Source organism: Porites lutea, chromosome 6 (genome assembly GCF_958299795.1).
Source record: "Porites lutea chromosome 6, jaPorLute2.1, whole genome shotgun sequence".
Classification (NCBI taxonomy): Eukaryota; Metazoa; Cnidaria; class Anthozoa; order Scleractinia; family Poritidae; genus Porites; species Porites lutea.
The window spans coordinates 29,726,316-29,742,256 of NC_133206.1; the positions used below are offsets into that span (position 1 = coordinate 29,726,316).

General features: G+C 38.2%; 1 protein-coding gene across 1 annotated transcript; it reads left to right on the forward strand.

The window, feature by feature from the left end:
- Window positions 1-2,389: 2,389 nt before the first annotated feature.
- Window positions 2,390-5,760, forward strand: LOC140941621 (uncharacterized). Its single transcript, XM_073390643.1, has 3 exons — window positions 2,390-2,736; window positions 2,897-3,054; window positions 4,998-5,760. Exons 1-3 carry the CDS (start codon window positions 2,541-2,543, stop codon window positions 5,700-5,702), a joined length of 1,059 nt encoding a protein of 352 aa, XP_073246744.1. The 5' UTR covers window positions 2,390-2,540; the 3' UTR covers window positions 5,703-5,760.
- Window positions 5,761-15,941: the final 10,181 nt, after the last annotated feature.

A 15,941-nucleotide genomic window follows, 5' to 3' on the forward strand; every position in this document is an offset into this window, starting at 1 on the left:
TTCATCCCGTAAGGAACACAGTGCAGTTTACGCTAAGACTGCATACTGAATATCCATTTAATTTAATCTACTTAAGCTACCTGAACCCAACTCAGAGGATTACCTTGTTAATGCTCGGTACTCTATCTCCCTTCATCGCGGTAATCTCTGAATACGGCAGATTACTGATTGGCAAAACCTGATGACCGAATAAAAAAGTAAAAAGTAATCAAAGTAAAATTGAGAATCCGGGGGCCTTGAGTCAAGTCACAATTTTTGCACCTACTTTTATGAGGGTCGGTAGGTTCACATGTCTCTGGAAGTATTGCGGTGGGAGAAAAGATAGCTTACTTTAAGCGCAAAACATAAAGCTAAGCTTGTTCGAGGTCTCATCGATCTGACGTCACGTTCGTGTCTCATCGGTTTCGATTGTATTAAAGGCAAAAAAAATTATAATTATCAAATTAAAAATTTAAATAAGAAAAACATATGATTGAAAAAAGCGATTCTTTGGTACTGGAGTCGTTTTGAGTGAGTTTTGAACGAATTTTGAGTAAAAAGATAAAAGAATTCAAAAAAGAACTTTAGATTATAAAACCTTGTAAAGATAATGAACCCTTTGCTCTACCAAAATGAGTAACAGTTTTAAGCAAAACACCGCGGGCGAAAAAGATAAAAAAAAAGCTAAAGGAAAGGAGCCGTTTAATAGAAAAAGCGGTACATGACATTTAGTCTTTCAGCAAGAGCTTCGAGTTTGGCGTTTTAGTTTCATGTAACCGAATAAAACACCTGAGCAGGAGTGATGGCTCCTATTCTGAGGTTCTGAGGTATAACACGAAATGGTCTGAAGTTCTGATCGGGGGATAGGGGGAGGGGGGTTACTCAACAAAGTTCTTACAGGGAAGCTCCACCCCGAGGTCCAACCCCTTACCCCTTTTACTATTTTTGTCAGAAAAGGGTATTCCCTTCGTATGCCTCCTATGACAAATTGTACCCCATTCTCATAACTAGTTTAGAACTTTTGGCATCTCTTTTGACTCACTGTACTGCCTTTTAAATGTGAATAATTCACAAAACCAGAAAATTTTCTCGACTTTTTCACAGACATTAAGTTCTTCTGTAGTCGTTTCAGGTCATTTTACAGACCGAAATAACTACTACCCTTTCACACAATTCAGCTGGTGAAATCCTTACCCTTTCATATACCAAAAGCCTAAAAAAGCTACCCATTTCGGGCGGAGCCTCCACGTATAAGCCATTCTAGGGACTGGGGTACCCCCCGGGTCTCTGATTCACCTGGTTTAAGAATCTCTGTTTTTAGTAGAGAACCTTTTGCTCAGGTTAGAAGATATATAGTCCACCAAAAGTCTCAAAAAAGCGAATCAAAAACAAGAGCAGGGCCTAATTGAATTTCCTGGCATCAAGATTGGATGATCTTCTGTTATTCTCGCTGACAATAATAAAACAATCCAGATGGAATTAACTAGCGCGGTAGCACGTGATAACATTCCATTTTCCCTTGTTCTCTATCTTCTATTTTTACATTGTGAAGGCTTTTTAAAAAAGGCACCAAAGTTGATTAAAACCTGAGGAAACCTTGCTAACGAGCTCTGACGATCTCCAGAAGACCCAAAAAGGTTTTTTTTTCCCGATTAGAGAGTTCTTGTCGATGAAACCACTGACATGTTATCAGGGCGTGTGTGGTCTGAGTTTTTAAATCTTTCAGATCTGAATTCGCGATAGGAAAAATATTCCACTAATTTAATTGTGCAAGTGTTTGTGAAACACAGATGTTTTTTTGTATACTTCTGACTTCACGACCTGCTGCACGACTCAGCTGACGACTGCTTGCTCACCCTTCACGAGTGGGCAGACTTATTAAAACACTTAAAACTTGTCTTCCAAAAAGATTTACTTTCATCGGAGATAAACAGAGGATAAGGAGCCCCTGATTTATGGTTTTCGCTCGTTCAGAAATGCCACATCATTACAAGCAATAACTAATATTATCAAAATCCTAATTCCTTGCAATAAAATGCGTATTACACCAATCAAAGGCTTTTCAGTTGAATCTTTGGATTGTCAAGAATAGTATTAGACCACTAAAGAGCTAAACAGAGTTTAATCTCTCTTTTCCACACTGCGTAATGGTAATCACACCCCGACAAATTGTTTACCCATGGGCCAAGCGCTTTAACATAAACATCCCGAATCGCAAACAATCACCAATTAACGCGCGAATGAGACAATTGTACCGCGCGGCGCTGGTCACCGATGTGAAGAGTGATCGCTATGGCGTCGGGACGGAGACTCTAATTACTTTAGACGTAATTAGATAATTGGACAGCTGACTTGACGGCTTGTTAGGCATCTCGGCCTGCCTGCCAATCGCAATGGACTAGTGTTTCTGTTAACAACTCTCAGCGCTGTCCTAACAAGGCGCCTAAAGCTTGGAGCGTAATTAATCCTCCAGTTCTGACGGAAAAACGCGCTGTTTTTATGCGCGCGTCGGATGCAACTTCTTAGCTATTTTAGCGCTGGCTTCGACCGAGAAAGGGATTATGAATTTTTATCCTGCCTCCTTTAATCTTATGGTGTCTGAAGACGGGTCTTATGCGCACGCAGCCCGAGTGAGTCTACGCGACCCGAACGCGACGAGCGCTGGTTCAGATGCAAATTTATTCCATTTTCCAGTCACTTTGGGAAGTTTGGCAGACTTGAACTCGGACTCCGACGTTGAAATCATTGAAGCTATAGGTATGCAAATTGAAACACCCCTTCGTTCTCTTGTTTTCTATGTACTTAGCTGTTGTCATCTTGGCCCACGAATGTTCTAACATACTTCACGCGCGAACGTACTTTAAATACATTTTCCTATACCTCATTTTCATATCCTGGCATCATGCTATTTCTACAGAAATTCCTATCTTGCCAAAGAAGCGAAGAAGCCGTACAAACTTTGACGCTTGGCAGCTTGGAGAACTAGAGAAGGTCTTCAAACGAACTCAATACCCCGATGTGTTCACCAGAGAGGCGCTTGCTCTGAAACTCGACTTACTTGAATCAAGAGTGCAGGTAGGAAAATCCAACTTGAATCTCACTAGAAACGCAGTTGCACTATCTACTTGTTCAACATTGTTGTGACTGCTTGCAAGTGAACAAATCTGTGTCTGTCTGTCCTGGAAGTGTTACGTACTGTAGCATGAAACTTTCCCGTTCGTGCTCTGCGCCCTTAAGTTTAATTTTTCCTTTCGTGGTCGGTAAATTGGGCACTGCATGAAGATCTGAATAGGCTTTGGTGGTAGTACAAACTTCGTACAATACAATTTGCAACAGCTGCCCAGTCGATAATTTTCTTAACACCTTCTGCACGAAGAATTCCGTAGTTTTCACGCCAGCCACACGAAGCTTAACAGACTCTTTTTCGAGCACACTTCGAAGTCTCGTATGGACACAAAAAGGGACTATTCTGTTAGAACGCTGTACGAAATCGACATTTTAGATATCTTTCAGTCTTTTACGTTCATTAAGGAGTGTTAAAAGGCAGCACAAGAAAGTTTCAAAACAGAAGGTCGCTATATGCCACGGACCGAGTTAGACACCCAACCGAGTTAGTTTGCGATTTAAACACCTAATTAAATTTTTTAGCCGGTTGTATCGAACCACTGTTTGTCAATTGGGGATTAAATGATTCCTCTATTCTACAAACCAGAGACATTTTTCTACCACAAAACTATTCTTTGTTTCCGCTAAGCTGCAGTCGAGTTTTATACTATGGGAAGCCATTGTGAGATGTCGCTCTGTTATCGACCATTTGCGACTTTGCAGAAGTGAAAATTGTATTGGCGACCTACAGTCGCCATCGGCTTCCGTTAAAAGCGCCCGAGACTGGCTTCTTGCAGAGATTTTGTCTCGTTTTTGCTCACACTTTTTTAACGTGTAAGCTCAAAACGTACCACGAAACGATCGAAAGGCGAAGATCAGTTTTTGTAATTTAGAGATGAATTATCTGTTTTCGAAATGTTCTCAAGGGTGTGATTTATGGCAACATACGTGTTGCGATAGATTACAATTTAACTCCTCTTCACGCGTTTTGCCACATTCCCAGCTAATCAATAAATCACTTTCCGACAGCGATTTAAGTGTAAATTGTGTTAAATGCTGCTAAAGTTTGCTTCTGGATTGCCTTTGGTTGCATAGGAATGTTTATATTTGGCATTGTAGGGAAATGGTTTCATCTCTTTTAATGCCTTTAAACGGTGCTAACACAAACTCTTAGAAGCTCTAATTGAGTAAGAAACCACACCACTGTGATAATTAATGTAACTGGCAATTCCCAAATTTTTCTCGAACGTCGAACGTCGAGAAAATCAGGTTACTAAATCATAATTAATGACTGAAACAGCTAGTTTCCTCCTCGGGCGAAGCCAGTGACTCCAAATACAGTTCGAATAGCCAGATAAACGTCGTTTTTCAATGTCATGGTGTCAGGCAAATAGCTCTTTTTAGCAACATTACTTCCCCAGTTTAACCTTGAAGCTTTGCGCTTGTCAGAACTTGATAAATTGCTCGGAGAAGGGTCACTAGCACTTTATTATTATGATTAATGCGCTGTAGAAACGAGAGTCCCAAACTCTCTGACGTGACAGCCTTGAGCGGCTGAACCCAAGTGGTTGGCAATAATGGGGCTTTTCTCATTGACTCATGATAATTCAGTCCAGTTTACATAATTATAGACATTTTTTCCTGTGGTTAACTCCTTTGTAACTGAAGTTCTTTGGTACGGGAAAAAAATTGAGAAAACGCGTTGAAAACCTGCATGGGTACCTTAAGCTTTTTCGTGCCACAGTTATGTAAATATTTAAATAATCACTGTATTCCACACCGTTAATTTTTATGAGCAAATAGCATTTTTTCTTAACGTGAAACGACTAAACAATTTCCTGGCTTGTATTTTTTTTGGCATGATTTATTGGAGCAATGAATTGAGCTCAAATGGGATCTGTTGAACTTTTTAGGTCTGGTTTCAAAACAGGAGAGCAAAATTGCGAAGAGAAGAGAAAACTAAGGCCAGACCAGGCAGAAGAGAAAAAAGTCAGGTGGAAAAAACGGCTGTTACACTTAAGCTTCTTGAAGTGTTTGACAGAGAATTGACTTCAGGGAGAAATAAAAAAGAAACAATTCAAGCCTCTTCGCCAGCGACTGAGGAGAACGATGAGGAGTCATCACTCCCATCGAATTCTTTCAGTATTGAGAGCATTTTATCACGGAAGGATCCACCACAAACGGAAAGAAAGGCCACTGTGTCTGCGGAAAATGTGGGACAAAGCTTTCGCATTGAACAACTTCTTGATAGTAACAGAGAAAAACAAAAAAGGGTGAACAATGACAGCTCGGATGAATCTTCTTGTGGCACGACTGCGGTTTCAAATTCTATTGTACATAAAGTTGCTAATTCGGAGAGCACGTGCCCAGAAAGAACTGCTGATGTCCAAGAAAACGCAAAAGAAATATCAAGCGAAGTGTCCACAAGGCTAGCGCCATTTTATGTTCCATTGGCAAAACACACCTGTTCGGCGTATCAGATCTTTCGGGAGGGTCATGTTTCCAGCAAGCCAATGTTATCTCAAAAAGATGAGATGTTTGAAAACTTTCGTAGCTCAAGTATTTTAAGATTGAGAACAAAGGCAGAGGAACATTTAAAACAGCTTCAAGTTTCTTAAAACGTTAGCTGATTTTCACTTTTTAAATTTGATCATATTAAAGTATTTTAATTATAAAGCTTATTAACGCCGGTGGCTAACAGGTCATAACAGTGGTCTTCTCGTCGTTTTCTTTAGAATTGCTTCGATGCCTGATCATTTCAGTTTATTTAAAACACAGTTTCCTTGTTCGTAGGTTATTTTATATCATGTGAAAACATTTAAATACGTGCTAGACATAACAGGATTACAAATCAATGAAAGAGAACTTCAAGGTTTTTCTCCTTCACCCTCTAAAAATGATCTGTCAAGTTTAGTCGCTCATTTTGAATTTTCATTGTTTATATGGCAAACGTAACTAAGAATTTTTAGTCCTTCAGTTTTACTAATTATGGGATCCAATCATATCACATTTTTTCCTCTTCTCAATAGCGTATTCGTATCTATCGGCGCAGATGGAGTTTTCTGACATTTGATAACTTAAGTGATAAATTATCCGATTTCGTGACTTCTCGGTTGTCAATAACTGTCTTGTTAGAGACTGCTAAATAGCGATACACGATAATATATTGTTTGGATACGAAAAATCTTTCCACGTTTTTACATCTGATCCATCTTTCACTAAAATAGCCTTTATAATTCTTTTACCTACGCGAGGTTATTAAATGAAATCTTCTCACAACAATTTTCCTCTGACGCGAAAAGATCGTGTTTGCCTTTGCTTAAATTGTAATCGATACGTTTTACTGATGCTTTTGGGATATTTTCAAGAAGTGTTTTAAGATAAACCTGTCTCTTGTTATGCTTTGCTTTATTTATTTATTTATTTTTTTAGTCATATTAATCTAAGGTGATCATGATTAGACTAAAAAAGCTTCATTGTTCCTTTGTGTAATTATAACTTCATCTCAATAAACCAATATTATCGTACGGTTTCCACACTGGGAGTAAACTTCAATTCAATTCAATATTTACAATACATAAGACATTTATACAAGTTATATTAAAAATGAAAGGAAAGAAAGTATTATGAGTAATCATTAGGTGACCAAAGTGCAGTGCCCAACCCTTTCAAGGTGGACTCCGCCACACGCTTTCGAATAAATGGCAGCAGAAAAAAAACTCAAATTAAATCAATGACGGAGTAGTAAGATTAAGTTTGATCGATCAAGAGATACTGTATTTCCATTCTTTCTTAAACTTGTTATAGAGTAGACAGTGAGATCAATTGGCACAGTTTCCCAGATTTTTGTACTAGAAGATTTTTAAGTCTTAAAAGAAGTTTTACCTCAGTAATCAAAAGCAAATCGCATAGAAAGTAAAAGTTGCCTTTAAAATAGTCACTCCAAGAAATTCAAGGAAAAATATAATAATATAATAATAAAACAGAAATTGATGAGAAATATGATTGAAAGATGCCAGTGGCTAAGTAGCCCGACCTTTCTTTATTTGTGAAGAAGATGATCCCTTTTGACTCAACAGCTTGTACATCACTTAGCCAAACACAAAGCCACGAAAGGTTATCATTCACAGCAACATCGTCATGCCTTAACCTTCTGTATTCATTGAATTTGAAGAAATAGCCCATTACCCTGTAATTCCCTCAATAGTTCGTTTGCTGACGTATTCTGGCGAACATCCAGTTCTGGAGATTAGCAGATTGACAAGACTGGTTCAGTTTTAATAACAATGTTGGGTAATCAAAAATTGAGGTCAAAAGATACAGAAGTGTGTAAAAACGCGAACACACCTTGAGTACCTACTATCAACAGAAGCTATAAAAAGACAGTGTCAAAGTAGTTGATGTAGAATTCAAGGCTTATCTTTGATCCCCCAGGAAATGTTTAATTGACGGAATTTGCGTTTGAACTGATCGTGGTTTTATAATTGCCACACCCTTGGTAGCGGAAGACTAAATCAACAGTTTAAACACCGGCACAATGTGTCTCCGTTTCCTTCCGTTGATAATAACTACGACTAATTTGACACTTGAAGAAGTCGGAGTATTTTAAGAACGCTAGTCCTGCCAGTGGATTGAGTGGAACTGTAAAACATGATATGGCTGAAAATGTAAAAAAGCCCCTTGGTTTTTGATTGCTTTTTGTTTTTCTGAAAGACCACCACTGCGTTTTGAAAAGTTGACATGCGTAAAGTTTTAAAACAAGTTAAACACCTTTGTAAAATATTCTAAAATCCTACGCACGGCTAAAAATGACCGGGTTACGGGCTGACTTGTGGTCATTTCCTGAAGTTTGAAATATGCGTAGAAAAAACTTAAACAAGAAAGAAACTAACATCCATATCAGTGGCAGATCTGGGGGGGGTGGGGGCTGCCCCCCCTTATTTTTAGACCAAACTGAGGCCGAAGGGCCCCCAAAAATATTTTTTGAGACCGGGCATGCGGGGCATCCCCCTTATCTCAGGGTCTGGATGACCCGACCCGCCCCCCCCCCCCCCCCTCCTCCTTATGTGAATTTCTGGATCCGCCACTGCATATCGTGAAGTCAAAACTGGAATAAAAAGAAATCAATAGTTTTTCTCGCTTAGAGTGGTTTTCGTTTGAGTGTCGTAAAACCAAAACCAAAGTAATTACTCTGGCCAATCACATAGGACACAGACAATACATTGAACCAGTCAAAACTCGAAGTAATTACATGTGGCTGACGCAAAGCGCGGGAAAATGCATGCGAGCGCGTCACAATTGGCTTTGGTTTTACTTCTGATTGGATGAAAAGGTGGCGCGAATCTTTTAAGCCAATCGCATCGTGTAGAAAGTGCAAAACCAATTACTTTTCGACACTCAAATGAAAACCGCTCTATTAAATTCAGTTCAATGTAGTCAATGTAGGAGTCATTGTTTATTCAGTAAAGCTGGCAGGAGGGGTCGATGAAAGGAGAATAAAGCATTTTGAAGTATTTCAGTTTCAAGAGCTCACTGAGATCTTTGTGTAAGGGCACTTTACAAAAGTCAGAACTGGCCGGTCGGACCATGGCAAGACCAGATATTTTGGCAATGAAATAAGCTTTTTCCAAGAGGTTTTTATCTCGTTTGAGTATAATATTTAGGATTTGACTGATCTCGATGGTTAATTTTGATAAAAAGTGAAATTCTCATGACGATGGGAATGGCCGGTCAGTTCTGACAAATTGAAAGCGCTCTAAGTTACACCGGTTTCGATAGTTCGTCCATTAATAGGTAGGAGAAGTTCGTTGCATGGTGAAACGGAGCGGAGAAAAAAAAGGGTTAATTTCCCTTCATAAGATCGAGCTATATACAAATTTCATTTTCATTATCTTTTAAAGAATGTCTCATAATTTTGATCCAGTTTCAGGATTAAGATCCTATACCCCATAGGCCGGGAATAAGCCGGAGTTCGGCGGCTCAATTTTAGCGCCTCAGTCGATCAGGGAATCATAACAGATTCCCTTGATCACTATTTTTATTTTTTCTTCAGAGAGCCACTAAAAAATATGAGAAAAACTAGCTAAAAAGTTGACTGCTCACAACTGGGACTGGTAGCTACTCGGAGAAAGTTCCCGCCAATTTTTTTTAAACGTCACGTGACAGCCTTGTTGCTTTCCGCCATGTTTGAAAGGGTCGATGGTAGGATTGTTGAGTAAATATTGGTCAAATGCTTTCCCAAAGGGCGAATTACAGAGAAAAACTACCTCAAAGGTGAGGGCCTTGGAGGATTGACGTCTCTTCGGAAGTTAAAAGGTTAGTAAACAGAGTTATTCATGTCCTGGATTCATGTCGATTACACCATACAGTCATTGTTGCTTCTTGTCACCGTTGGTGTTAAGTGAACCTTACTTAACTCTTTTTGTACGATCAGCAATACGTTTCTGCTGTACTAGTTAGAACATTGACGTAAAATTGTTTAAAGTTTTCTTTACATGTAGCAAATTATTCTTAAATGATTGTCGTATGTATCAAAATTGATTACAATGAATCATGCTTTGCAATAGACCTGCCAACCCCTGATAAAGACTCGTGAAAGAAAATCTGGACATTCTTCAAAAAGTAGGGAGATTCTTTATTTTTCCCGATCAAGATTAATTGAACTCTTTTTCTATTGGGGGAATTAGCTGTTTATTTAAACATTACTTCCATTTATTTGTGGTCACTTTGGTAACAAGATGCCACCTTTTCTTTGATGACTATAATAGGCTAGGGAAGAGGTCACTAGGGACGAAACTTACAGCAAGGTGCCATCAAGGCTCGCTTAAACAGGTACTAGCATTCCCCACAAAATTTCCGTTTCCCAAAAAACATTGAGACTGGCAATCTTGTCATGAGGCAATGAGAAAAGGCAAAAAATCATGAGGTTCACACAGAATTGTGAGAGTTGGCAGGTCTGTTGTAATCGTGCGGAACACTGGTGTCCACTCAACCAAATTTTCTAGATTCGTTCATGTGTGGATCCTGGTGGACAGTACCTTGGCTGCTGGAGGGATTTCTCTTCTCTTCATTTGGCTTAAATGTGATCCCAGCCAGGGTAGCTGGCATGAGCCATGACTACTGTTCACTGCAGTCAACCCTTTTATCTTTAAGCTTAAATGAAAGATATTACATCTCTTCCTTTGCTTTGTCCGTGTATGCATCATAGGTCATCATATTGTCTAGAAAACCGAACTAACCAAAAGACAAAAGTGACCCATATCCAAAAATCACTACCTGGACAGCAAAACATGTCAGAAAAATTTTTTTAATAAACTCTTATCAGGAGACTGTTGATAGCCAAAGCCAAATTGTTGATGGATTTGAAAGACATCAATACAACTTTCCTTTCTTGTGAGCTGTGAGCTTTAAAAATGATATTTTATCTATGGGTAGCAATACTGAAGAGAATGGTTTGAATCTATAAACTGTTAAGAGAGTGCTCATGTGCTCATTATTTCTCTAGATTCAACCCACTTAATATGCACACTTTCTATGGGTCCCTCAGTCTTTTCCTGATGAGCATGTCCCTAGATCCCATAGATACTCCCACTTTCAGGAATCATTCATTCTTTATCCCTCCCATGTATCAAAATCCTAGACCTGTCTCAGTGTGAACTGTCAAATTAAATACCTCTTAATGGGTGAACCCACCCAAATGCAATGAGTATGTGGTGTGATGCTAAGGGTGGTTTTATCATGAAGAGTCCTTATACATATATTGTTTTTGTAAAAGCTTAGCTTGAAAGGACTGTAACAAATCTGTTCATTTAAAGGCTGTCATATTATATATGCAGTTGTTTTGGTGGTAGTGGGGGGGGGATAATTCTGTCTGTTTCTCATAGGGAGGGGGGATAACAGGTTTGCTTGTTTGTTTTTTCTTCATCAAAGGGGGCGCAAAAGGATTTAAACTATAAGTTTTCCTATTCACCCGCTTCCTCCCCCCTTACATAAGGAACACTTCCTCAAGTGGAACAAGATTTTGTTAGATGAGGATCTTGCTTATGTTGAGCCTTAAACAAGCTACCAAAAACTGCACGACTGACTTGTTTTAAAGAAAATGAGTGGTTGTGTCTCCTAGCATATTGTAAGATACCGAAATATCTCTGAAGTGTGACCTCAAATCCTTCTTTTGACCTCTTTCCTTTCTGTGTAGCTTGAGGTAGCTTTAAATACCCATAAAACAGAGAGAGAGATAGATATATCGCTCAACAGATTGTTCTAGAGCTTCGTGGCCGTAGAACAGAATGCTCTACCTCCCAATCTTACCGCTTGGAACCTCAAGCATATCTTTTAGGCTGGATCTGAGCGAATATCTAGTTAATGTTCTCTGACTGATCACTTTGCAGATGTAATCAGGTGCCATGCCGTGCCGGTACTTAGTTGGTAGTAGCCAGTGAATCTGATAAAAGACTGGGATGATATGTACTAAATCTGCAGCCATCTTTAGTAAATACCAGCGTTTGCAGTGAAAAGCCTGTACTTTATTAATAGCTATAGCTTCTCAGAACATACTGTTTTCATGTGCATTCCTTTCTATTAAATTATTACTATTCACCAAGATCCATCATGGCTCTTGTTTTCTCGTTTAAGATCGTTTATAAAAACATCGGTTCTAGTCCTCTCAAATAATCCCATAAACAGTTGTCAAAAATTACAACACAACAGTTACAAATTGGTTTGAAAGGTGCGTCGTTTTACCGTGTTTATTGCCCCTGTCCGTGTTGTAATTTAACAAGGAAACAAGGCTAAACCCGCATCTATTAAACCAAGGCTGTCAAAGCAGTCTTTGCCAGGTTCATAGTAATATTTGGTGACTCGCATCCTGAGCAAATCCGAACCAGACTTTTTTTGAACCCTGTGCTGTACGTCAGTGAAACAGGTTTTCCCTGATGTGGTTTGAGAATACCAGAAAAAAGATTGTCGATCAACGTACTTTCTTCGCTAAATCGTCTGAACGACCGCAGATGGGAATTTCAAAATGAAACATGTTTTTTATAAGATAAATTCAATATTTTTAATGTCAATCTCAAAAGAGCACGGGTTCCAGTTGTTGAAAAAAGGTGATAACGCCATCCACAGGTGAAATAACTAACTGAGGAAATCGCAATTTCACATCTAGTAGTTGATAGGGATTTGTGTACGAGATTTTTGTAGCTTCACCCCTCCCTTATGGACATGCGCGGGACTTAAGAGAGCGAAAAGTTGTGTAATCTGAATATGCAGTCGATAATTTTGTTTAGCTAGACTCATTTAATTGAAACCAAAAAGGCCAGTTTTTTACATGCTATTTTACCTCAACACGAAGGGTTTGTTAAAAAAAAACCGAGGAGTTCTTCGCGTTTTCGGTCAGTATGCTCGAGATTGCGTTTTGGCCGTTTTATGAGTTAGAGAATATCCAGTGTTAATTAATTATGGCAGTTCTAATATAAGAAAAAGTGTTCTTCAGAAATGATGGCGTTGTAGATATATATATTCAGTGCCTTAATTAGTAAACGGATCAAATCCCCTTGCTTCGCATTTACTGCTCTGATTTTTTGCCTGCTCGAAACAAGGAACGGACTACATGAAAAGCAGAAACTCCTAACCCGTTTATTAAGTTCCTGATCATGAAATGTCAGTGAGTTGTCAAACAACCCTGCACTGTGCGAAACCTAGTAAATAACTTGTCCAAACCCAGGCCAATTGCATTGGACATCGAACGTTCCGTGTTAAATTACGTTAGCAAACGGTGTTTGATACTGTCACCTAGTCATTTTATTGCGGGTAAATACGACTTTTATTGCTCTGTTGACCCAGGTGTTACTGGCTAAAAATTCAATGGTGATCTTCCAGGGAAATTACCAGCTAAGACAAATATGAAAATGATCCGGTCATTCGGGATCAAATGACTTGGAAAAGGGTCGAGTTTCATTTGTTTCACACAAAATATCTTTTTTCTCGTGTTTTTAACATCACTGTATAATTTTTTTATGTGGTAAGTCAATTTTTTTTTCTTCGATGTTTGTCGTACGTCTCCTTGTGTTACCATTCAGAAAAATTACTGCGAAACACTTTCCTTTGGCGCCATAATTTTGCAAAATAGGATGTATCTCTCTTTTCAGTTTTGACAAAATTCTGAAGTGTAAACATTTAAATGAAAGCTATTATAGCAAAACGTTCCTTCGATACAAACTCCTTGCTCTTCATTTTTAATCTACATATTTTTAATCTTGTTCTTGAGTGTATTTTATAATATATATACTACACGATATTAAGATAAAGTAGTTTTTTCCATAGCATTTAAGCTGGTAAAAACAGACGAAGATCCTTCAGGACGGTGAAAAAGAAAAAAAAACATTCTGCATAAATAATTTCGCTTTGGTAATTGTAGTTTCACTCCAGCTAAAAAACTGTTGCCTCGTTATTTATGTAAAAGACATAAAGTTCTTGCACCGTTTGGGACACGAAAAGTTTTTCCCACAAAGTGGATAGACTCAAACAAGATAGTGCGAGTAATCAATTAAGACTGATTCCCAATTAATCCCTTTCATTTAAGCCGAATAAAATCCATTTTACAAGATTCAGGCTTGCGAGTAATTCAATTTTCAAAATGCGATAATAATTATGAGAACCTAACATGTGGCAATTGCACTCATTTCCGCGAGTATACGGCCCTTTATTTCATTCATTCGATGTGTTTTTTGGTACTCTGCGGCTTTAGTTTGCGTTTCAAATTTGACCTCCGATTTGAAAGGGTCCCACAATGGGACGCTTCGTATTCATTTGGTCCTTGTATTATTTCCATGGTAGAAAATTCCCACGAATAAATTAGAAGGTAAATGAACGAAAGTGGTGTTGTGTTGGAATACTCAATAGGCGCTTCCGTAATGGCTGCTTTACGATGGCGTTTAGTACTTTGGTTAAGGGCTCGCTTTTACGAGTGACTGACACAGACTGTCGGAAATAATTTAATCCTTACGCTTATATGGAACTGCTGAAGGCTCTTCAGCGGGCTAAAAATCGACTAATTTTGCCTTTGACTTTCTTAAGATCAACCCTTCGAAAGATAGAATCAAACGTTAAACTGAAATTGATGTGTATCTGTTTCTGATTGACTCCACGAAATGCTAAAGTACGACCATTAAGATTAAAAGCTAGTGTCGATTATATGACATCGCCATGTTTTAAGACTCGAAAACGGCAGTTTTATGACTGACGGACGTTCTTGCGAGAAGTGCATGAAAAGGAGATAAGAGATAGTTGAGGGTCATTTGGCTGAAGTTGTTCATTCAGTAGACAATTAAATCTGCTGATAAAAGTTCAAACGTAACAATAAAAAGGTTAACCAAAACACGTTTTTAATAAACGCCGATGATAAATTAAAACACGAGGAACTTGTGTACTAAGCAAATCCGATACGTAGCTGAGTACGGGTGTATTTGATTCGTTTCCTAAATTATTAAAAAGTATTGGCGTTAAAAACTTATAAAACATCTTCAGATGAGAATTTTTAATGATCAGTCTAAGCACGAAGTACTCACAAAATAAGTAAAAAGGATTTATGTTAGGTAAATCATTTTCGCCCCCCTCCCTTTTAGAAACGAAAGAAGAAGAGAAAAATTGAGTAAGCCAGAGATATCGTTCCTTTTATTAGTTCTTTTATCGGTGACTGTTTGAGAATCAGTTGCAAATTAGAATTAACATCCGTTATTTCAGAAGAAGAACTTGTGTTTATTCGTCAGTTAAGAAATGACGGATAATTGCAATAGCCAAATGAAATTCAAATAATCCACAAAATGGTGTCTAAATTCGTTAAAATTACTTCAAGTTCTTGTAAATTAAAAATTATCTAATTTCAGGAGCGAAAGTTTTGTTGATTTGTCAGCTGGTACATCACAATTTTTGAAGAACACTTGTGGTAGTTTATGAATTAGAATTTTGACACAAAAAAATGGCTGGCGAGCAATTTGGTTGAGTTTAGAAGGGTTGACAAAATATCGTTTTTGTATACGACTCGCGCAAAATGATAGTCAAATTTGAAGGGTCTCGAAGTTCCTTTTTTCCATATTGCTTCCTCGGAGTTTTCGGCGCGATGTTTGACTAGTGTGAGGAAAGCACCAACTCCTGATGTGATGTTTGTTTGTTGAACTTGCGACTTACGAATCCACGAGAAAGGTGCCTTCATCTGAAGTCGGCAATTCAGTTGACGGCCGTTGAAGACAAGATAATCTTTTCAGCAGTCTGAGAAGAATCTGAGAGTCTAGGGTTCGAATTTTACAAGCCGAAACTCTGTGAAAGTCTCGGGCTTACGTTTAAAAGACACCTCAGCTCCCCCTCAAAATCCTCCGATACTTGTCGCATTCGATACTTGTATTAAAGATATTTTTTTTTAGAAAATGTTTAATGCAAGCATTTCTTCAAAACCGAGCGGAATACTGCTGATGAGATAAACTTTTGGAAAGCTAGAAAACCAAGAGTACGTGTTCAAAATTTGACTTTTTTTAAATTCAATCTTCGATTCTCTCAAAAACAACCAAACGGAAGTAAACAACAATTAATTCTGTAGGTCTCCGTCATGTTTCCAAATAATTACTGAAAATATTTCAAACTACAATCTTCAAATAATCATGCAATTTAATTACCTTGTCCGTCTTTGTTTCAATCGAAACTCTCAATCGAAAGTCATGACCACAAGATACTGCATTTAACTACAATTTACCAGTTTAATGGCCATATATTTGTCGGTCGGATCATTGCCATTTTTCAGGGAAAACCTTTTTTGCATTTTTATTACTTTCACCTGTCCACAAAAATCCAGCTAACAGCCGTAATTGTAT